General features: G+C 36.9%; 1 protein-coding gene across 1 annotated transcript in view; it reads left to right on the forward strand.

The window, feature by feature from the left end:
* LOC145505195 (complement factor H-like) overlaps positions 1-23748 on the forward strand; it is a 76980-nt gene that overhangs the window by 11590 nt on the left and 41642 nt on the right. The window contains 2 exon segments of the mRNA XM_081486973.1: positions 7987-8169; positions 9799-9975. Coding sequence (XP_081343099.1) covers positions 7987-8169; positions 9799-9975 — 360 coding nt within the window.

Raw genomic sequence — 23748 nt, forward strand, 5'->3', positions numbered from 1 at the left:
ACAAGTGATTTCTGTGTATTCATTTTGCATCCTGCCACTTTGCTAAATTCACTAATTACCTCTAGTAATTTTCTGATAGTATTTTTAAGGTTTTCTATGCCTAGTATTGTCTGTGTGCAAAGAATGAGAGTTTTGCTTCTTCTTTTCCAATCTGGATTCCTTTTATTTATTTTTCTTCTCTGATTGCTGTAGCTAGGGCTTTCAAACAATGCTGATTAATAGTGGTGAGAGTGGGCACCCTTGTTTTCTCTTGATCTTAGAGGGAATGCTTTTGATTTTTCACCATTGAGAATAATGTTTGTTCTGGGTTTCTCAAGTATGGCCTTTATTATGTTGAGGTAATTTCCTTCTTTGCTCATTTTTTGAAGAGTATTTATCATAAATGGTGTTGAAATTTTTCAAAAGCTTTTTCTGCATTTATTGTGATTACATATGGATTTATCTTGCAATTTGTTAATATGGTATATCACATTGATGGATTTGTGTATACTGAAGAATGCTTTCATCCCTGGGTTAAATCCAACTTGATCATGGTGTACTATCTTTTTAATATATCTTTGAATTCTGTTTGCTAGTGTTTTGTTGAGGATTTTCCCATATATTTTCATCAGTGATATCGGCCTGTAGTTTTCTTTTCTGTATTGTCTTTGTCTGGTTTTGGTATAATGGTGTTAATGGCCTTGTAGAATGAATTTGGAAGTGTTCCTTCATCTGCATTTTTTTGAAAAAATTTTATAAGCATAGGCATTAGCTCTTCTCTAAATGTTTTAGAGAACTTACCTGTGAAACCAGCAGGCCCTGTGCTTTAAATTTTTGAGAGTTTTTTGATCACATTTTTGATTTCAGTGCAAGTAATTGACTTGTTCATGATTTCTATTTTTTCCTGGTTCAGTCTTGGAAGATTGAACTTTTCTAAGAATATATCCATTTCTTTCAGGTTTTCCATTTTATTGGTATATAGTTACTTGTAATAGCTTCTTATGATCCTTTGTATTTCTGCACTGTCTGTTGTAATCTTTCCTTTCTCCTTCCTAATAATGTTGATTTTATTATTCTCCCATTTTTTTCTTGATGAGTGTGACTAATTGTCAATTTTGTTTATCTTCTCAAAGAAGCAGCTTTTAGTTTTATTAATCTTTATTATTGTTCCTTCATTTCTTTTTCATGTATTTCTTCTCTGATCTGTAGGATTTCTTTTCTTCTACTAACTTTGTTTTTTGTTTGTTTGTTCGTTTGTTTTTGTTTTTTGTCCTTCTTTATCATGTTGTTTTAGGTGTAAATTAGGTTGTCTATTTGATATTTTCCTTGTTTCTTCCTATAAACTTCCCTTTTAGAACTGTTTTGCTGCATCCCATAGGTTTTGAGTTGTCATGTTTTCATTGTCATTTGTTTCAAGAATTCTTTGATTTCCCTTTTGATTTATTCAGTAACCAGTTTGTAATGTAAAAGCATATTGTTTAATCTGCAAGTGTTGGTATTTTTACCACTTTCCCTCAATTTGATATCTAGTCTCATAGTATTGTGGTCAGAAAAGATGCTTCATATGATTTCAATTTTTTAAAATTTACTGAGGTTTATTGGTGACCCAAGATATGGTCTACCCTGGAAAATGTTCCATGCACACTTGAGAAGAAGGTGTATTCTTCTGCATTTGGTTGGAAAGTCCTGAAGATATCAATTAGGTCCATTTGATCTAATGTTTCATTTAAGGTTTATGTTTCCTTACTAATTTTCTGTTTTGATGATCTGTCCATTGTTAACATGCCTTACCATTATTGTGTGTTAACATCACTTAGCATTATTGTGTTGCTGTCAATTTCACCTTTTATGTTTGTTATTATTTGCCTTATGCATTGAGGTGCTTCTATGTTGGGTGCATAAATGTTTAGAATTATATCTTCTTCTTGGATTGATCCCTTGATCATTATATAATGTCTCTTCTTTATCTCATATAATATTCTTTATTTTAAAGTCTATTTTGTCAGAAATTATAATTGCCACGCCAACTTCCTTTTTATTTCCATGTGCATGGAATATGTTTTTCCATCCTTTTAATTTCAGTCTGTATGTGTCTCTAGGTCTGAAGTGGATCTCTTGTAGACAGCATATATATGGGTCTTGTTTGTGTATCCCTTCAGCCAATCTGTGTCTTTTGGTTGGAGAGTTTAATCCCTTTACAGTTTAAGTAATTATTTATATATTACTATTAGCATTTTCCTATTATAATATAATATAATGCTATACGTTCCAGTTAGCATTTTCTTAATTATTTTCTGTTTCTTGTAGGTGTTTCCTTTGTCCTATGCTTATTGCCGATATAAGCCTCTTTAATATTTGTTGTAAAGCTGATTTGGTGATGCTAAATTCTCTTAACTTCTGCTTGTCTGTAAAGATTTTAACTTTCCCATCAATGTTGAATGAAATCCTTGCCAGGTAGAGTAATCTTGCTTGTAGATTTTTCCCTTTCAGTACTTAAACTATATCCTGCCATCCCTCTCTGGCCTTCAGAGTTTCTGCTGAAAGATCAGCTGTTAATTGAATGGTTTTTCCCTTGTGTGTTACTTGTTGCTTTTCCCTTGCTGCTTTTAATATTCTTTCCCTGTGTTTAATCTGTTGATTAGCATGTGTCTCGACGTGTTTTCAGTTGGGTTTATCCTGTACTGGACTCTCTGTGCTTCTTCAACTTGATTGACTATTTCCTTTCCTATGCTGGAAATTTTTCAACTATAATATAGTCAAAAATTTTCTCAGTGACTTTCTTTTCTCTTCTTCTTCTGGGACACCTATAACTCAAATGTTGGTGTGTTAAATACTGTCCCAGAGGTCTCCAAAGCTTTCCTCAATTCTTTTCATTCTTTTTCCTTTATTCTGCTCATCAGCAACTACTTCCACCGTTTTATCTTCCAACTCACTCTTCCATTGTTCTGCTCACTTAATCTGTCATTGTTTCCTTCTAGAGAATTTTGATTTCCATAATTGTGTTATTCATCTTTGTTGGTTTATTCCTTTTTTCTCCTATATCCTTGGTTATTGTGTTAATTTGTTGATTGCTTCTTGGCATTTTATCCATTCTATTTTCAAGGTTTTGGAACATCTTTCGTATCATTATTCTTAATTCTTTTTCAGGTGTTTCGCCTATTTCCTCTTTGTTCTTTTTTTGTTTTTGTTTTGGTCTTGTGTGTTTCTATTTTATTCCTTTACTTGAGCAATATTTTTCTGCCTTTATGTTTTTTTCATTATTGCATTTGACATCTCCTTTTCTCAGGTTTTCAGGTCGAATTCCCCCTTCGTTTTGGTTTCTGCCCTTGGTGTGTAAAGTTTTGCCAGTGGTTTGTGTAGGCTTCTTTTGGGTGTGACTTTTGGTTGTACTCTGGTGAAAGGAAGTATGGGTTTGTTTTTTTTTCTTTCTTTCTCTCTCATGGGCAGGGCTTTATGAGGTGGCAATTCTGTCTGCTGATGCTTGGGTTTCTGTTTTTATCTTGTTTGTTTTTTGGGTGAGGCCTCCTACACTGGGTGCTGCTGGCAGTTGGGTAATGCCAGGTGTCTACAGGCAGAGGCCTTTATGGGAGTCCTCACTAATAAATACTCCCTTTGATTAGGAGTTTTATGGAAGTGTAGAGTCTTGTCAGCACTCCCACTCCAAAGGCTCTGGGCCTGAACTCTGGCCAGCAAAGTGACATTACACAGGTGGTTTGTAATGGCATTAAAGGAGATTAAAACAAACACACTAAAACAAGATACCGAATGCAAACTCCAGACAGATATCAAATACAAAATCAGGCAAGTACTCAGAAAAATAATGGGATACATACACATGCATATACACACATTAAAAAAAAAAAAACAGTTTTAAAAAAAAGAAGAACAAGAAAGTAGAAGAGATTGAACCAGTGAATAAATGAAAGCAAAAATGATATCAACTAGTTATTAACAAAACTGACTAAAAGCATAAAATGTATAAAAAAACCAAAGCCATGTGTCACCTGGGGAATAAAACAACTAAAGCAAAACAGACTAATAAATATCATGAGAAAAAGAGAGAAAAGGAAGGAAAGAAAGAAAGATTAGAAAAGAAAATTTAAAAAGAGGTAGATAAATAAGTTTCATATATATTAAAGAGTAACACCACAGGAAAAGAATTAGAAAAGCAAACAAAAGAATACATGTAGTAAAATAATAATAAATTTTTTTAAAACTTCGAAAAATAAAAATAGGAAAAAACTCACAAAGCCACAAAAGAGCAATGTAGAGGCAGAAGTATTTAAAGGAAATTAAAAGTGTGATTTAAAAAATTTCTCCAAAGCATAAATAGATTTAATAGTAGTATTAAAATCAATAAATACAACAGAGAGAAAAAAAAAAGTAAAAACCCAGTAGCAACTACTGAATAAGTTAAAATATATAAAAAAATAAATATTTTTCTTGAATCAGCTGTCAGCATCCTTTTCCTTAATGTGAGTCACAGTCCACCTCACTTCCCTAGGATGCCCTCCAGTTCTGGGCTGGTCTCTTACCTGTTGTGGCAGCAGCTCAGACTCTAATCTGGTTCTACTCTTGCATGTTCTTGCTCTAATGTCCACATCTGCCAGTGCTAGTGTGTTGTTTTTTTTTTTTTTTGCAGAAACTCTCATTGTCCTTTATATATTCCATAGATACAAAGTCTGCCAGTTGACCAAGTGGATTCAATCTTCAGCTTGTAGCATTGGGGGGAATGTTTGGGTTCTCTCCTGCCCCTGAATTTCACTTGTGGTTTTATCTCCACCTCTGCATGTGAGTCGTCCACAGGATTTGCTCCTGAGCCTCCCCTGGAGGACTTGGGTGTGCCCCCGGGAGGACCAAATGTGGAGGTGGTGCAGTTGCTTGGATTGCAGGGACCCTGGCAGTACCGGGTACTCAGGGGAGCCATGGGCTACGACAGCAGGAAATATGGTGTCCTTAGGGTTTTTTGTAGCCTCCGGTTGCTCTGTACTTGTGGGGGTTGAGAATGGGAGTGTCACGGGAGCTTGGATAATGGGAACCCTGGCAACGCCAGATACCTGGCTGGTGGCTATTGTCACAGGAGGCATGGGACTATTAGGGATTTTTCTAGCTTCTGACAGCTCTTCCCAGTGAGGATTGAACATGGAGGTGGCACAGCTGCTTGAATTATGGGAACCCTGGCAGTGCCAAGTGTGCAGGGAAACCAGTGGACTCAGCTGCAGGAGCTATGGTCCTATTAGAGTCTTTTCCTAGCTTCTGGCACCTGGCCAACAGAAGGCCTCTTTGACTGGTCCTTCTCTGCTCCTTGGCCCCTTCAAGTGCTTACAGGGCCCCCCAGTTGGGGTCAACTCTTTTGTTCATCGCATCAGGGACTTAAAGGTCACCCTGGATGAGGTCCTTCTCTGTTGCCTTTTACATGAGGTCCTTAAAGGGCCACCTTCCCTGGATTGTTCCAGCTGTCTGGTGCTGAATGTGCAGAGAGAGAGGCTGCAGAGATGGCTATATCCTCTGTGGGTGACTCAGCAGTACCACCCTGCTTCCAGGTTATTTGGCTTTCCTTCATAAGCATTTCCCACTGCAATCTCCTCCATCAGGTTCCCTCAGGCCATCTCCCTTCAGTCAACAGCAGACCTTGCCCTGGGCTTGTTTTCCAATCTGTTCCAGCTCCAAGCTGCAGCACTATCTAGGGGACTTGCATCCCTGTCTGGGGTAGGTATGGCTGTGGCAAGGATTGTCTGTGTGATTCTCATTCCATTCAGACTCTCACAGATCAGCTGCTTCACTCTCCAACAGCCTCAGTGCTTCACCTCTGTCACACACATTTGCCCTCCTATGCAGCTCTGTCCCCTGCTTCAGTTCCCCAACCCCAGGTGCACATCCAGTTCTACTCACTCCCCTACTCCTTTTGTCCTGCTGAGTGTTGCATGGTTCTATATATTCTTTTCCGGTGGTCAGGTTCTCAGCTGGTGTTCGGCAAGATCTTCTGTGTCTGGAAGTGTATTCCTAATGTATCCGTGGAGAGAGTTGTACTCCACGTGCAGCTACTCTTCCGCCATCATGGATCTCAGTGTCTGGTATTGAGCCCACACCTCATTCCAAGTCAGGTTTGCTGTAGATGGATATCCAATTTCTGTTGTTGGGTCGGGATAAAAAGCAATGGATATCTTGTTCTTCTCATTTGAACATACTTCTCACTAGATCATTTTTCTTGACTCTCTGTGTTGATAACTGTGCATTAGCCTAAACACCCATTTCTCCTAGTCTTCACCGACTGGGCTCATAAGTAGAACCTTGCCAGAATTTAGCCTTTTCAATTAGCCTGGCCAGAATTTTGGGTGCCTCTCTAACTTCTCTGGTCATCCAAACTTCGAGGCTAGAGTATGCAGTGATCTACAGGTCAGGATACTTGGTGGAGCAGGCAATTGGAGTTTATCACCTTGCTCACTCTGCACTGAACTGGAGAGAGGAGCTGTGGCAAATGCCTGCATGCTACTTCAAACCCTATTCCTTCTGAACCATGATTTAGCTCTCTGTAGTCCCCAGGCACCATGCAAATTTTGGGTTTCATCAGCTCTCAGAGACAGGTTAGTTAGAAGCCAATTCCTCAGGCAGAGCTGCAAAAGATGAAGGTCCAGATTGCCATCTGACTCCTTCCATGGAGAAACTGGGAGTTTCTCACTCTGAATTAAGCTAGTGGAAGACCTGCAAGAAGTGCTGGAACAGCGATTCCTAACTGCCACTTCATTTCTGTAATCCCGGGAGATTGGAAATGCTAGGCCTCCCAGAGGCAGGATAATTGGAAGCCTGACCCTGGACTAGCATTTGGAAAAGCAGAGACCTAGATTGTGGATCAAACTCTTTGCTCCTCCAGAGAATCTAGGAGTTGAGTGTTCCCTTCAAATTGTATGGTCCTCTGCTGGATGGATTTTATTGCGGGAATGTGTCTTAGTTTTCCCTGCCACTTAGGATTTTGGCATTTTCTCACTTGTCTTGAATGCAGAACTTCTCATTTACTGTTTCTATTTTGAATAGAAGGAGCTGATACACACATAGCTGTTAACTCAGTGTGTCTGTGGAGAGAAGGAGAGGTCAAGGTGGCATATTCCACTATCTTACTGATATCACTACATTGTTTCAAAATTATATAGTTTGGTTTTCTATTTTCAATTTTAAGTAAAAGCAATTATTGATTTTCAGTCTTTATCATTTTCTATTATTGCTATGTAATTTTAAAATTCCCCTCAGCACACTTATATGTCATCTCATAAATCATATAAAACTTTACTTATCATGTTTTTTTCATTCAATTCATCATATTCAAAGTTTTCTCTTCATATTTCTTCTTTATTCATGAATTATGAAAAAAATTTAGTTGAGTGCTATGAAGATATCTAGTAGGTGACAGATTTGTACTTTTTCAAGTTTAGTTATTCATGGCTTGAAGGATCATCATTTTGTCCTTAGTAGAATGAATGCAGGTATCGATCTTTGTCATCTTCATTAAACTCCAAGTACTGACATGGCTTTAAGCACCCAGTTTTGATGACAACATTTCAAATTCTCAGAGACAAAGGCTGGGGTCACTATGGTGGAAGATTCTGTGATCGTCACCTGATCTGTGTTCTGGGTTATGTAAGAGATCCAGACTAGACAATATTTTCTACAAGTCCCAGGAAAGGAAACCCATTGCTAAAAGATTTCTGACATGCTATAGGATTTCAGATCCTTTAGACAAACAGATTTCTAATAATTTCCTAGAAGGAATTCAGAGTATTTTAAATCTTGCTTTGTTCTAGAAAATAGAAATAAAGTGCCTTGGTTTAATATCTTTGGAAACTCATAGTTTTTTTTTTTTCTTTCTCTTACACAGGAACTTAAATGATTAGAAGTTTTCTTGGTTTGTATTCATAAATGAATCCACTTTTTTGTATCATTACCTTATTTGTGTCCTTATGAAAAGTGTATCAAATATATGCTTACCTTTTCTTTATGCTTTCTCCCTTTTAGAAACATGTTCAAAATACAATATAAGAATTAAGAATGGATTTTTGTCTGAATCTGCCTTTACATATCCCCTAAATAAACAAACAGAATATAAGTGTAAACCAGATTATGTAACATCAGATGGTAAGACTTCAGGATTAATTACATGTCTGCAAAATGGATGGTCGACTCAACCTGTTTGCATTAGTAAGTAATTCATTATTTTAGTATTCTTTATCCTAATGATAACTATACAGAAGTACTCTGTAACTTTATATTTTTATCCTTTTTTCTGTGTTTGTTATTGTTGTTGTGTTGTTTTTGCTCGGGCAGGGTCATATGCAATGTTTTCTGGTTCCATGGCTGTATTTGAAAAGATCATTTACAAAGCTTTGGAAAATGTATATCATTTTTTTTTTGTCTTTTATGATTAATTACTAGTGGAGTAGAATATCACTGCACCATATAGTTGAAGCATTTTTCACTTAAATCATCCTGTGAATAAAACCTAATTTTGCTAGGAGCCTTACCTCTATTCTTGGATGAGTTCATTTATTTTTAGCTGAGACCTTTATGCTGATTGCATCTGCTTTTATTTTAGAAGACTCTTAAAGCCAAAGTCTCTCCTCCTAAGCCTAAAAGTTATGTTTTTAAGCAAAGGTATGAGGCCATGGTGCATAATCTTTAAATAATATGATGAATAATTCATATGTTTGAGTCTCTAGGGTAGATATCCTTGTGAAAAATTCTCTCTTAAGAAATCTTCATAAACATCTAGTTAGTGGAGGCAGAGAAAGCCTTCTAGACAGTACCTAATTCTGCTGTGCTCGAAGTTTTTCCTGTGGCAACACATAGATATTTATGAAGATTTTCTAAGCACAATTTGTTGCGTTTGTCTTATTCATCCCAAAGCTACACAGTGATATTTTTGAAATGACATTTTACATGTTCACTTTAAGTGAAGTGTTTATTTATAATATCCTTCTCTACTGTTTTCATGTTTTTCCAATGTCTATGATTGCTACAAGCACTACACACTCAAAATGAAAAAAGTTACCCATATCAAACTTATTTTATTTTAATATATGACAATTTTCCATTCTAACACTCTTTCTATGAAAAATGTCTCATTATATTTTACTAGTATAATTTTGCTTTAACACATTATGAAATATGAAGTAAATTATTTAAACCTTTATTAACATCAGTCTATGGTGTTAGTGAAAGTAAACTTGTTAATATATTTTCTTATACTTATTTTTTGTAATATTTTCTTCTAATAGCTATAAATAATAGACCTATGTCTGTATTCAATCTTGATAATTATAAAGAGTATACAACAATTAAAAATATAGTTGGGAAAGGAAAATCAGCATGTGAATTTTAAAAATTTTATAGGATCTTTAAAAATTTACTTACCTTTTTCAAAATTACTTTTTTTCAATTAATTTTTCTCTGGCAAATATGTCACAACTGCTAATAAATTTGACATGTTAATTCAGAAAATGCTGTTATGCAAATACTACAATATTCTGTAATGGGCTTATTTTTATACTAGCGTTGGAAAAATGCATAAATATAATTAAACTCAGGAACATGTTCATAAAATAAATGATTCAGGGACATTAAGTGCTGAGGAAAATGTTGCATAGAAATACACTTTTTTTTTCATTTTGAGTAATTATTTCAGGACAGTGGTATATCACTGGTATTCTTCGCTTATTTTTAGTGATTAGTACATACTAATTGGTAAAGCCCTTTTCCTTGAGATGAGACTCAATCAAATTGCCCACTAAATAATATTAGAAGTGAAATCGCAATTCAATTATCCCTTAGAATTCTGTGACAGGCCAGTATTTGAGAATGCCAGAGCTAAAAGTCATGGCACGTGGTTCAGGCTGAACGACAGGCTGGACTATGAATGTCTTGATGGGTATGAGAACCGAGATGGAGGCACCACAGGCTCCATAGTATGTGGAGAAGGCGGCTGGTCCGATAAAGCTGCATGTTATGGTAAGTGTTCTTTTCCAGATGATCTTTCCTCCAAGATAAATAAAATTTAACAGTAATTGTCAGAAGTGTTTTGTTTTTACCAAATTACAGTGATCTAGAGTCATCTTTAAGGAATGACGCTTCCTTTCTTTAATGTAAACTGGAAGGAGGGGGAGTTTTAATGTCCAACGGCTCACTCAATACCAAAATGACAGGGTCTTACAACCTATTCAAGTATTTTGCTCCTGAGTTTCTGTTTATACCTCCTACCTTGAATGTTAATTTCTGCAGGTCTTGACAGATGTTTTCATTTGGATCTCTTATGTTTCCCAGTCAGATGTGTTTTTCTCAGGGTTGGAAACAGGGCTTCCATCTCTGGTAAGCTGAGTGGATGTTGACTGTCCCAAGTCAAGGGATGAATTTTGTGCCAAGCTTTGGCAACAAAGTAATATTTGGAAAATATCAAGGTGGGAGGATTCTACTCAATGAGAGAACATTTTATTTCTCATAAGCAAGCAGGCAAACGGAAATGACTTTGTAGGTGGTACTGGCAGGAGAAAAAACACTTTGGCAAGAACATCACAACTTTGACCTGAACACATTGTGGCTGTGCCACCCGTGAAACATAAACATTGCATATGTCAACTACAATGGGTTTAGCCAGGAGATATACACGTGAGATTATCATTCTGTAAATGATGACATCAGATTAGAAAAGAATGTAGAATGAAAATAGAAGAGAGCTCAAGACTGAGTCCTGAAGCTTCCAACACTGAGGTGTCTGATGGAAGAGGAATAGATGGCAAAGTGGACAGACAAAAAGAAGAACCCAGAGAATTTAGGGGAAAAAAATGTCAGAATGAATGTTTCATAGAGGTGGAAAGAATAAAAGGATTTAAGAACAAGGAATAATAAATTGACTAACAGTAATACCTGTGGAATCAGCCTGAAATGGTTCTATATCCAATTCCACCATTTTCTAAATATAAATCTAAAAGCAACAACCTATTTGAAGTCTGTTCACTCCTTGTAATCTGTAAAATGATTTAACATTTACAAATGTTCTAATATTTCAAGATTTCTTTTAGTTATTAAAATAAATTACTCTTGTAAGCTTCTTGTCATAATGCTTGCCATGCAGTTTAGTCAAGGAAATTGTAATCTAGTTACATTAGAATAGTTACACTAATGAATATTTCTAATTCAGTTAATATGTCAGTTTAAAAGACTTAAAATCTGGTGAATTTGGCTACATGGAGGCCAACAATAATTGTAACAGAGACAATTTCAGATGGTGTAGACGGGGAAAAACCTACTTAGAGCCTGCTGAAGAAATGATTAGTAAGAAATGCAATACAGCATGCAGACATAACTCTTTCAAAAGGCTTGGTTGTGGCAGAGAACAAAAGGTTTAGGATATATTGCTTGGTGAATTATGTATTGCGTTAACGGTAAATATGAGAGTGTATTGAATGTTGAAGAGGATGAGCTAGAGAGGGAAGCAGGCAGAGACTGACCACAGGTGGGAGAGGAGCCAGCATTTTTGAAAAAGTCCTGGGCTTTGGTGACAACTGGATTCTTTGCAACTTCTTGTCAGGAGAAGGACGGAAAATGGGTGTGTAAATACAATTGCTGGAAAGAAGCAGTTGCTGATGGTTCCTCTTTTCATTTTGGAAGGAGACAAAGTCACGTGAGACCATATGGTGCATGGGGGAAGGAGGAGAAGGAACACTGGGCAGTGTAGAAAAGATTGAACATAGAGATTTCAGATAGACACACAGAGTGAGCTTGTAATAGAAAGGGACCAGCCTTGTTCAACAGTGTCCAGAGCCCAGGTAATTTCACTTTTCAGGCTGTCAGCAAGCGCCTAAGATGTGCCAGATTTGGCTAGGAGAAAATTGTGAATGATACAGTGGGGGACGGTGGTATGCCTTTCAAGAGCTTTCATGCCAGTATGAAAAAAAAAAAAAAAAGATGAATAAAGGCAAATGATGAACCAAAAAGTAAAAATATTTCTATTATATTGTTCCAAAAAGTTTATTCTAAGAACAAAAGAATCCAAGCACTTAGAAAATAGGAGGGACTGAGGGTCAAGTTTATGTAGGAAGACATCTATGCAAAGAAAGCCCGGAAACCATTCGTCAGCAGAGACACATGCCTTTGCAGCAGCCGACGCAGCAAAGAAATTGGCTTATTTTAGAAAAGATCAGATGATAAAGAATCTGCCTGCAATGCAGGAGACTTGGGTTTGATCCCTAGGTCAGGAAGATTTTTGGAGAAGGGAATGGCAACCCACTGCAGTATTCTTGCCTGAAGAATTCCACAGACAGAGGAGTCTGGAGGGCTATAGTCCATGGGATCAAAAAGAGTCAGATATGCCTGAGAGACTACACTTTCACTTTTAAAATTTCTGAGCCACCTGACAGTAAAATATCCACCAGCATTGTGGGCGACCTGGATTGGATCCCTGGGTCGGAAAGATCTCTTAGAGAAGGGAATGGCTAACCACTGCGATATTCTTGCCTGAAGAATTCCATGGAATTTTGGTGAGCTGCAGTCCATGGGATTACAAAGAGTTGGACATGACTGAGCTACTTACAATTCTAAGTAAAGCAAAAGGCTTTTAAGATGATCATGTCTTTCTTACAGTCACTCTATGTGAAGACAGCAGTTGGAAAACAGCCTAATGGCAAGATCTTTTTGTTGTTGTTAAAGCAGTATTTACACAATATGATAAAATAGAAATTTTATGTAAGGTAAGCACAAAATATGTAAACCAAGTCACATACTGTTAAAAGTATTGCTATGTGGAAGTTTGGAATAGAACTTTAGGAAAGGAATCTTAAGGGTTCTCATCAAGAATAACCTCACAGCTAAGCTACAAAACTCAACATTAAAACAAAAGCAGATTCCATACAGTATACTAATGCATATATATGGAATTTGAAAGATGGTAACGATAACCCTATATGCGAGACAGAATAAGAGACACAGATGCATGGAACAATTTTATGGACTCTGAGGGAGAAGGTGAGGGTGGGACGTTCTGGGAGAATAGCATTGAGACATGTATATTATCATATGTGAAACAGAACACCATTCCATGTTCGATGCATGTGACAAGGGCTCAGGGCCGGGGCAATGGGATGATCCAGGAGGATGGGATGGGGAGGGAGGTGGGTGGGGGGTCCAGGAAGGGGAACACATGTAAACCCATGGCTGATTCATGTCAATGTATGGCAAAAACTATTACAATATTGTAAAGTAATTAGCCCCCAACTAAAATAAATAAATTTATAAAAAAAAAAAAAAAGACATGAGCAAAAATTAAAAAAAATAAAAAATAAAAAAAAATAAAACAAAAGCAGAAACAAATTTATTGATTTGGGGGGGACAGGGCATTACTTTTATTTTTTTATTTATTTATTTTTTTTGGTTTGAGAGGTTCTTTATTTTATAAAAACCTTCTGAGAGAAGAAAAATAAAGAAAGTTTTGGATCCATGTGAGAAAACAATATTCAATTGAGAACAGAATAATGTAAGCGATAGTCTTCAAAAAACTAAATTATTTGTCTTGAATTGTGTCTTTATTTTTTTTAGGTTGTGAATTTTTTTTTCATTGTGCATTTATTTTTTATTTATTTACTTACTTATTTTAGTTGGGGGCTAACTACTTTACAATATTGTAATAGTTTCTGCCATACACTGACATGAATCAGCCATGGGTTTACATGTGTTCCCCTTCCTGGACCCCCCACCCACCTCCCTCCCCATCCCATCCCTCTGGGTCATCCCATTGCCCCGGCCCTGAGCCCTTGTCTCATGCATCGAACAAGGAATGGTGTTCTGTTTCACATAAGATAATATACATGTTTCAATGCTATTCTCCCAGAACGTCCCACCCTCACCTTCTCCCTCAGAGTCCATAAAATTGTTCTATGCATCTGTGTCTCTTATTCTGTCTCGCATATAGGGTTATCATTACCATCTTTCAAATTCCATATATATGCATTAGTATACTGTATTGTTGTTTTTCTTTCTGGCTTACTTCACTCTGTATAATGGGCTCCAGTTTCATCCATCTCAGTAGAACCGATTCAAATGTATTTTTTTAATGGCTGAGTAATATTCCATTGTGTATATGTACCACAGCTTCCTTATCCATTCATCTGCTGATGGACATCTAGGTTGCTTGCATGTCCTGGCTATTGTAAACAGTGCTGCGATGAACATCAGGGTACACGCGTCTCTTTCAATTCTGGTTTCCTCGGTGTATATGCCCAGCAGTGGGATTGCTGGGTCATATGGCAGTTCTATTCCCAGTTTTTTAAGGAATCTCCACACTGTTCTCCATAGTGGCTGTACTAGTTTGCATTCCCACCAACAGTGTAAGAGGGTTCCCTTTTCTCCACACCCTCTCCAGCATTTATTGCTTGTAGACTTTTGGATAGCAGCCATTCACACTGGTGTGAAATGATACCTCATTGTGGTTTTGATTTGCATTTCTCTAATAATGAGTGATGTTGAGCATCTTTTCATGTGTTTGTTAGCCATCTGGATGTCTTCTTTGGAGAAATGTCTGTTTGGTTCTTTGGCCCATTTTTTGATTGGGTCGTTTATTTTTCTGGAATTCAGCTGCAGGAGTTGCTTGTATATTTTTGAGATTAATTGTTTGTCTGTTGCTTCATTTGCTATTATTTTCTCCCATTCTGAAGGCTGTCTTTTCACCTTGCTTATAGTTTCCTTTGTTGTGCAAAAGCTTTTAATTTTAATTAGGTCCCATTTGTTTATTTTTGCTTTTATTTCCAAAATTCTGGGAGGTGGGTCATGGAGGATCCTGCTGTGATTTATGTCGGAGAGTGTTTTGCCTATGTTTTCCTCTAGGAGTTTTATGGTTTCTGGTCTTACGTTTAGATCTTTAATCCATTTTGAGTTTATTTTTGTGTATGGTGTTAGGAAGTGTTCTAGTTTCATTCTTTTACAAGTGGTTGACCAGTTTTCCCAGCACCACTTGTTAAAGAGATTGTCTTTTCTCCATTGTATATTCTTGCCTCCTTTGTCGAAGATAAGGTGTCCATATGTGCATGGGTTTATCTCTGGGCTTTCTATTTTGTTCCATTGATCTATATTTCTATCTTTGTGCCAGTACCATACTGTCTTGATGACTATGGCTTTGTAGTAGAGCCTGAAGTCAGGCAGGTTGATTCCTCCAGTTCCATTCTTCTTCCTCAAGATTGCTTTGGCTATACGAGGTTTCTTATATTTCCATACAAATTGTGAGATGATTTGTTCTAGTTCTGTGAAAAATATCATTGGTAGCTTGATAGGGATTGCATTGAATCTATAGATTGCTTTGGGTAGTATACTCATTTTCCCTATATTAATTCTTCCAATCCATGAACACGGTATATTTCTCCATCTGTTTGTGTCCTCTTTGATTTCTTTCATCAGTGTTTTATAGTTTTCTATATATAAGTCTTTTGTTTCTTTAGGTAGATATATTCCTAAGTATTTTATTCTTTTTGTTGCAATGGTGAATGGTATTGTTTCCTTAATTTCTCTTTCTGCTTTCTCATTATTGGAGTATAGGAATGCAAGGGATTTCTGTGTGTTAATTTTATATCCTGCAACTCTACTATATTCATTGATTAACTCTAGTAATTTTCTAGTAGAGTCTTTAGGGTTTTCTATGTAGAGGATCATGTCATCTGCAAACAGTGAGAGTTTTACTTCTTCTTTTCCTATCTGTATTCCTTTTATTTCTTTTTCAGCTCTGATTGCTGTGGCCAAAACTTCCAAAACTATGTTGAATAGTAGTGGTGAAAGTGGGCATCCTTGCCTTGTTCCTGACTTTAGGGGAAATGCTTTCAATTTTTCACCATTGAGGATAATGTTTGCTGTGGGTTTGTCATATATAGCTTTTATTATGTTGAGATATGTTCCTTCTATTCCTGCTTTCTGGAGGGTTTTAATCATAAATGGATGCTGAATTTTGTCAAAGGCTTTTTCTGCATCTATTGAGATAACCATATGGTGTTTTTTGTTTTTTTTTTCTTTCTTTTTTTTTTTTTACTTTACAATATTGTAATAGTTTTTGCCATACATTGACATGAATCAGCCATGGGTTTACATGTGTTCCCCTTCCTGGACCCCCCACCCACCTCCCTCCCCATCCCATCCTTCTGGATCATCCCATTGCCCCGGCCCTGAGCCCTTGTCACATGCATCGAACATGGAATGGTGTTCTATTTCACATACGATAATATACATGTTTCAATGCTATTCTCCCAGAACGTCCCACCCTCACCTTCTCCCTCAGAGTCCATAAAGTTGTTCCATGCATCTGTGTCTCTTATTCTGTCTCACATATAGGGTTATCGTTACCATCTTTCAAATTCCAAATATATGCATTAGTATACTGTATTGTTGTTTTTCTTTCTGGCTTACTTCACTCTGTATAATGGGCTCCAGTTTCATCCATCTCAGTAGAACCGATTCAAATGTATTTTTTTTAATGGCTGAGTAATATTCCATTGTGTATATGTACCACAGCTTCCTTATCCATTCATCTGCTGATGGACATCTAGGTTGCTTCCATGTCCTGGCTATTGTAAACAGTGCTGCGATGAACATTGGGGTACACGCGTCTCTTTCAATTCTGGTTTCCTCGGTGTATATGCCCAGCAGTGGGATTGCTGGGTCATATGGCAGTTCTATTCCCAGTTTTTTAAGGAATCTCCACACTGTTCTCCATAGTGGCTGTACTAGTTTGCATTCCCACCAACAGTGTAAGAGGGTTCCCTTTTCTCCACACCCTCTCCAGCATTTATTGCTTGTAGACTTTTGGATAGCAGCCATTCTGACTGGTGTGAAATGATACCTCATTGTGGTTTTGATTTGCATTTCTCTAATAATGAGTGGTGTTGAGCATCTTTTCATGTGTTTGTTAGCCATCTGTATGTCTTCTTTGGAGAAATGTCTGTTTAGTTCTTTGGCCCATTTTTTGATTGGGTCGTTTATTTTTCGGGAGTTCAGCTGCAGAAGTTGCTTGTATATTTTTGATATTAATTGTTTGTCTGTTGCTTCATTTGCTATTATTTTCTCCCATTCTGAAGGCTGTCTTTTCACCTTGTTTATAGTTTCCTTTGTTGTGCAAAAGCTTTTAATTTTAATTAGGTCCCATTTGTTTATTTTTGCTTTTATTTCCAATATTCTGGGAGGTGGGTCATGGAGGATCCTGCTGTGATTTATGTCGGAGAGTGTTTTGCCTATGTTTTCCTCTAGGAGTTTTATGGTTTCTGGTCTTACGTTTAGATCTTTAATCCATTTTGAGTTTATTTTTGTGTATGGTGTTAGGAAGTGTTCTAGTTTCATTCTTTTACAAGTGGTTGACCAGTTTTCCCAGCACCACTTGTTAAAGAGATTGTCTTTTCTCCATTGTATATTCTTGCCTCCTTTGTCGAAGATAAGGTGTCCATATGTGCGTGGGTTTATCTCTGGGCTTTCTATTTTGTTCCATTGATCTATATTTCTATCTTTGTGCCAGTACCATACTGTCTTGATGACTGTGGCTTTGTAGTAGAGCCTGAAGTCAGGCAGGTTGATTCCTCCAGTTCCATTCTTCTTCCTCAAGATTGCTTTGGCTATTCGAGGTTTCTTATATTTCCATACAAATTGTGAGATGATTTGTTCTAGTTCTGTGAAAAATACCATTGGTAGCTTGATAGGGATTGCATTGAATCTATAGATTGCTTTGGGTAGTATACTCATTTTCACTATATTAATTCTTCCAATCCATGAACACGGTATATTTCTCCATCTGTTTGTGTCCTCTTTGATTTCTTTCATCAGTGTTTTATAGTTTTCTATATATAAGTCTTTTGTTTCTTTAGGTAGATAAATTCCTAAGTATTTTATTCTTTTTGATGCAATGGTGAATGGTATTGTTTCCCTAATTTCTCTTTCTGTTTTCTCATTATTGGAGTATAGGAATGCAAGGGATTTCTGTGTGTTAATTTTATATCCTGCAACTTTACTATATTCATTGATCAACTCTAGTAATTTTCTAGTAGAATCTTTAGGGTTTTCTATGTAGAGGATCATGTCATCTGCAAACAGTGAGAGTTTTACTTCTTCTTTTCCTATCTGTATTCCTTTTATTTCTTTTTCAGCTCTGATTGCTGTGGCCAAAACTTCCAAAACTATGTTGAATAGTAGTGGTGAAAGTGGGCATCCTTGCCTTGTTCCTGACTTTAGGGGAAATGCTTTCAATTTTTCACCATTGAGGATAATGTTTGCTGTGGGTTTGTCATATATAGCTTTTATTATGTTGAGATATGTTCCTTCTATTCCTGCTTTCTGGAGGGTTTTAATCATAAATGGATGCTGAATTTTGTCAAAGGCTTTTTCTGCATCTATTGAGATAACCATATGGTTTTTTTCTTTCAATTTGTTAATGTGGTGTATTACATTGATTGATTTGCGGATGTTAAAAAAACCTTGCATTCCTGGGATAAAGCCCACTTGGTCATGATGTATGATCTTTTTAATATGATGTTGGATTCTGTTTGCTAGAATTTTATTAAGGATTTTTGCATCTATGTTCATCAGTGATATTGGCCTGTAGTTTTCCTTTTTTGTGACATCTTTGTCTGGTTTTGGAATTAGGGTGATGGTGGCCTCATAGAATGAGTTTGGAAGTTTACCATCTTCTGCAATTTTCTGGAAGAGTTTGAGTAGGATAGGTGTTAGCTCTTCTCTAAATTTTTGGTAGAATTCCGCTGTGAAGCCGTCTGGTCCTGGGCTTTTGTTTGCTGGAAGATTTCTCATTACAGTTTCGATTTCCGTGCTTGTGATGGGTCTGTTAAGATCTTCTATTTCTTCCTGGTTCAGTTTTGGAAAGTTATACTTTTCTAAGAATTTGTCCATTTCTTCCAAGTTGTCCATTTTATTGGCATATAGCTGTTGGTAGTAGTCTCTTATGATCCTTTGTATTTCTGTGGAGTCTGTTGTGATCTCTCCATTTTCATTTCTAATTTTGTTGATCTGATTCTTCTCCCTTTGTTTCTTGATGAGCCTGGCTAATGGCTTGTCAATTTTGTTTATCTTCTCGAAAAACCAGCTTTTAGTTTTGTTGATTTTTGCCATGGTCTCTTTTGTTTCTTTTGCATTTATTTCTGCCCTAATTTTTAAGATTTCTTTCCTTCTACTGACCCTGGGGTTTTTCATTTCTTCCTTCTCTAGTTGCTTTAGGTGTAGAGTTAGTTGATTTATTTGATTTTTTTCTTGTTTCTTGAGGTACGCCTGTATTGCTATGAACCTTCCCCTTAGTATTGCTTTTACAGTGTCCCATAGGTTTTGGGTTGTTGTGTTTTCATTTTCATTCGTTTCTATGCATAATTTGATTTCTTTTTTGATTTCTTCTGTGATTTGTTGGTTATTCAGAAGCGTGTTGTTTAGCCTCCATATGTTGGAACTTTTAATAGTTTTTTTCCTGTAATTGAGGTCTAATCTTACTGCATTGTGGTCAGAGAAGATGGCTGGGATGATTTCAATTTTTTTGAATTTACCAAGGCTAGATTTATGGCCCAGGATGTGATCTATCCTGGAGAAAGTTCCATGTGCACTTGAGAAAAAGGTAAAATTGATTGTTTTGGGGTGGAAAGTCCTGTAAATATCAATTAAATCTAATTTGTCTATTGTATCATTTAAAGTTTGTGTTTCCTTGTTAATTTTCTGTTTAGTTGATCTATCCATATGCGTGAGTGGAGTATTAAAGTCTCCCACTATTATTGTGTTATTGTTAATTTCCCCTTTCATACTTGTTAGTATTTGCCTTATATATTGTGGTGCTCCTATGTTGGGTGCATATATATTTATGATTGTTACGTCTTCTTCTTGAATTGATCCTTTGATCTTTATGTAGTGTCCTTCTTTGTCCCTTTTCACATCCTTTATTTTAAAGTCTATTTTATCTGAAATGAGTATTGCGACTCCTGCTTTCTTTTGGTCTCCGTTTGCATGAAATATGTTTTTCCATCCTTTCACTTTCAGCCTGTGTGTGTCTCTAGTTTTGAGGTGGGTCTCTTGTAGACAGCATATATAGGGGTCTTGTGGTTTTTTTCTTTCAATTTTTTAATGTGGTGTATTACATTGATTGATTTGCGGATGTTAAAGAAACCGTGCATTCCTGGGATAAAGCCCACTTGGTCATGATGTATGATCTTTTTAATATGATGTTGGATTCTGTTTGCTAGAATTTTATTAAGGATTTTTGCATCTATGTTCATCAGTGATATTGGCCTGTAGTTTTCCTTTTTTGTGACAACTTTGTCTGGTTTTGGAATTAGGGTGATGGTGGCCTCATAGAATGAGTTTGGAAGTTTACCATCTTCTGCAATTTTCTGGAAGAGTTTGAGTAGGATAGGTGTTAGCTCTTCTCTAAATTTTTGGTAGAATTCCGCTGTGAAGCCGTCTGGTCCTGGGCTTTTGTTTGCTGGAAGATTTCTGATTACAGTTTCGATTTCCGTGCTTGTGATGGGTCTGTTAAGATCTTCTATTTCTTCCTGGCTCAGTTTTGGAAAGTTATACTTTTCTAAGAATTTGTCCATTTCTTCCAAGTTGTCCATTTTATTGGCATATAGCTGTTGGTAGTAGTCTCTTATGATCCTTTGTATTTCTGTGGAGTCTGTTGTGATCTCTCCATTTCGTTTCTAATTTTGTTGATCTGATTCTTCTCCCTTTGTTTCTTGATGAGTCTGGCTAATGGCTTGTCAATTTTGTTTATCTTCTCGAAAAAACAGCTTTTAGTTTTGTTGATTTTTGCTATGGTGTCTTTTGTTTCTTTTGCATTTATTTCTGCCCTAATTTTTAAGATTTCTTTCCTTCTACTGACCCTGGGGTTCTTCATTTCTTCCTTCTCTAGTTGCTTTAGGTGTAGAGTTAGTTGATTTATTTGATTTTTTTCTTGTTTCTTGAGGTACGCCTGTATTGCTATGAACCTTCCCCTTAGTATTGCTTTTACAGTGTCCCATAGGTTTTGGGTTGTTGTGTTTTCATTTTCATTCGTTTCTATGCATAATTTGATTTCTTTTTTGATTTCTTCTGTGATTTGTTGGTTATTCAGAAGCGTGTTGTTTAGCCTCCTTATGTTGGAATTTTTAATAGTTTTTTTTCCTGTAATTGAGGTCTAATCATACTGCATTGTGGTCAGAGAAGATGGCTGGGATCATTTCTATTTTTTTGAATTTACCAAGGCTAGATTTATGGCCCAGGATGTGATCTATCCTGGAGAAAGTTCCATGTGCACTTGAGAAAAAGGTAAAATTGATTGTTTTGTGTTGGAAAGTCCTGTAAATATCAATTAAATCTAATTTGTCTATTGTATCATTTAAAGTTTGTGTTTCCTTGTTAATTTTCTGTTTAGTTGATCTATCCATATGCGTGAGTGGAATATTAAAGTCTCCCACTATTATTGTGTTATTGTTAATTTCCCCTTTCATACTTGTTAGCATTTGCCTTATATATTGTGGTGCTCCTATGTTGGGTGCATATATATTTATGATTGTTACGTCTTCTTCTTGGATAGATCCTTTGATCTTTATGTAGTGTCCTTCTTTGTCCCTTTTCACATCCTTTATTTTAAAGTCTATTTTATCAGAAATGATTATTGCGACTCCTGCTTTCTTTTGGTCTCCGTTTGCATGAAATACGTTTTTCCATCCCTTCACTTTCAGCCTGTGTGTGTCCCTAGTTTTGAGGTGGGTCTCTTGTAGACAGCATATATAGGGGTCTTGTTTTTGTATCCATTCAGCAAGCCTTTGTCTTTTGGTTGGGGCATTCAATCCATTTACGTTTAAGGTAATTATTGAAAAGTCTGATCCCGTTGCCATTTACTTCGTTGTTTTGAGTTCGTGTTGAAACATCCTTTCTGTGTTTCTTGTTTAGAGAAGATCCTTTAGCATTTGTTGGAGAGCTGGTTTGGTGGTGCTGAATTCCCTCAGCTCTTGCTTGTCTGTAAAGCTTTTGAATTCTCCTTCATATCTGAATGAGATCCTTGCTGGGTACAGTAATCTGGGTTGTAGATTATTCTCTTTCATTACTTTAAGTATGTCCTGCCATTCCCTTCTAGCCTGATGGGTTTCTATTGAAAGATCAGCTGTTATCCTTATGGGGATCCCCTTGTGTGTTATTTGTTGTTTTTCCCTTGGTGCTTTTAATATTTGTTCTTTGTGTTTGATCTTTGTTAATTTGATTAATATGTGTCTTGGGGTGTTTTGCCTTGGGTTTATCCTGTTTGGAACTATCTGGGTTTCTTGGACTTCTGTGACTATTTCTTTCCTCATTTTAGGGAAATTTTCAACTATTATCTCCTCGAGTATTTTTTCTTGGCCTTTCCTTTTATCTTCTTCTTCTGGGACTCCTATGATTCGAATGTTGGGGCGTTTCATATTGTCCCAGAGGTCCCTGATGTTTTCCTCATTTCTTTTGATTCTTTTTTCTTTTTTCCTCTCTGCTTCGTTTATTTCCTTCATTCTATCTTCTACCTCACTTATCCTATCTTCTGCCTCCGTTATTCTGTTGGTTCCCTCCAGAGTGTCTTTTATCTCCTTTATTTCATTATTCATTCTATATTGACTCCTTTTTATTTCTTCTAAGTCCTTGATAAACATTCCTTGCATCTTCTCAATCCTTGTTTCCAGGCTATTTATCTGTAACTCCATTTTGCTTTCAAGATTTTGGATCATTTTTATTATCATTATTCTAAATTCTTTTTCAGATAGATTCCCTATCTCCTCCTCTTTTGTTTGGTTTTGTAGGCATTTCTCATTTTCCTTTACTTGCTGAGTATTTCTCTGCCTTTTCATCTTGTTTAGATTGCTGTGTTAGGCATGGCCCTTCTGTATTCTGGTAGTATAAAGTTCCTCTTTATTGTGGAGGTTCCTCACTGTGGTTGGGGTTGGACAGGTGGCTTGTCAAGGCTTCCTGGTTGGGGGAGCTTGTGTCGGTGTTCTGGTGGGTGGAGCTGGATTTCTGCTCTCTAGAGTGCAATGGAGTGACCAGTATTAATTTTTGAGATGTCTATGGATTTGGTGTGCCTCTGGGCAGCCTGTATATTGATGCTCAGGGCTATGTTCCTGTGTTGCTGGAGAATTTGCGTGGTATGTCTTGCTCTGGAACTTGTTGGCTCTTGGGTGGAGCTTGGTTTCAGTGTATATGTGGAGGCTATTGGATGGTCTCTTATTAATTAATGTTTCCTCTGGCTTTCAGTCTTATTCTTGCAGTAGCCTCAAGACTTCTCCTTCCATACAGCATCAATAATAAAACTTTTAGGTTAATGGTGAAAAGATTCTCCACAGTGAGGGATACCCAGAAAGGTTCACTGAGTTACATGGAGAGATGAGGTGGGGGGGGGGTTGAGGTGACCAGGAGGGGAAGAGGGGAATTCAAATGTGGAGAGAGCAATCTAGCCAGTAAGCACTTCCCTCTGTGCTTTCCACAGTCTGGAACCCTCAGAGTGGTTCACAGAGATACATAGAGAGGGGGGAGGAAGGTAATAGAGGTGAGCATGAGTAGAAAGGGAGGAATCAAGAGGGGAGAGAGAGATCTGGGCCGTATCCTGTTCCCGAAGTGTTCTCCGGTGCCCAGAACACCCTCAGAGATTCACAGAATTGGGTTGAGAAGAGAAGTAGGAGGGTGGGAGATAGAGGTTCCCTGGGGGAGAAGAAAGAGCGTCAATAGGGGGAGAGAGTAATCAAGCCAGTAATCCCACTCCTGAGTAAAAATGGGTACTAT

This window comes from Giraffa tippelskirchi, chromosome 5, assembly GCF_054371585.1.
Source record: "Giraffa tippelskirchi isolate mGirTip1 chromosome 5, T2T-mGirTip1v1.2.pri, whole genome shotgun sequence".
In the NCBI taxonomy this organism is placed as follows: Eukaryota; Metazoa; Chordata; class Mammalia; order Artiodactyla; family Giraffidae; genus Giraffa; species Giraffa tippelskirchi.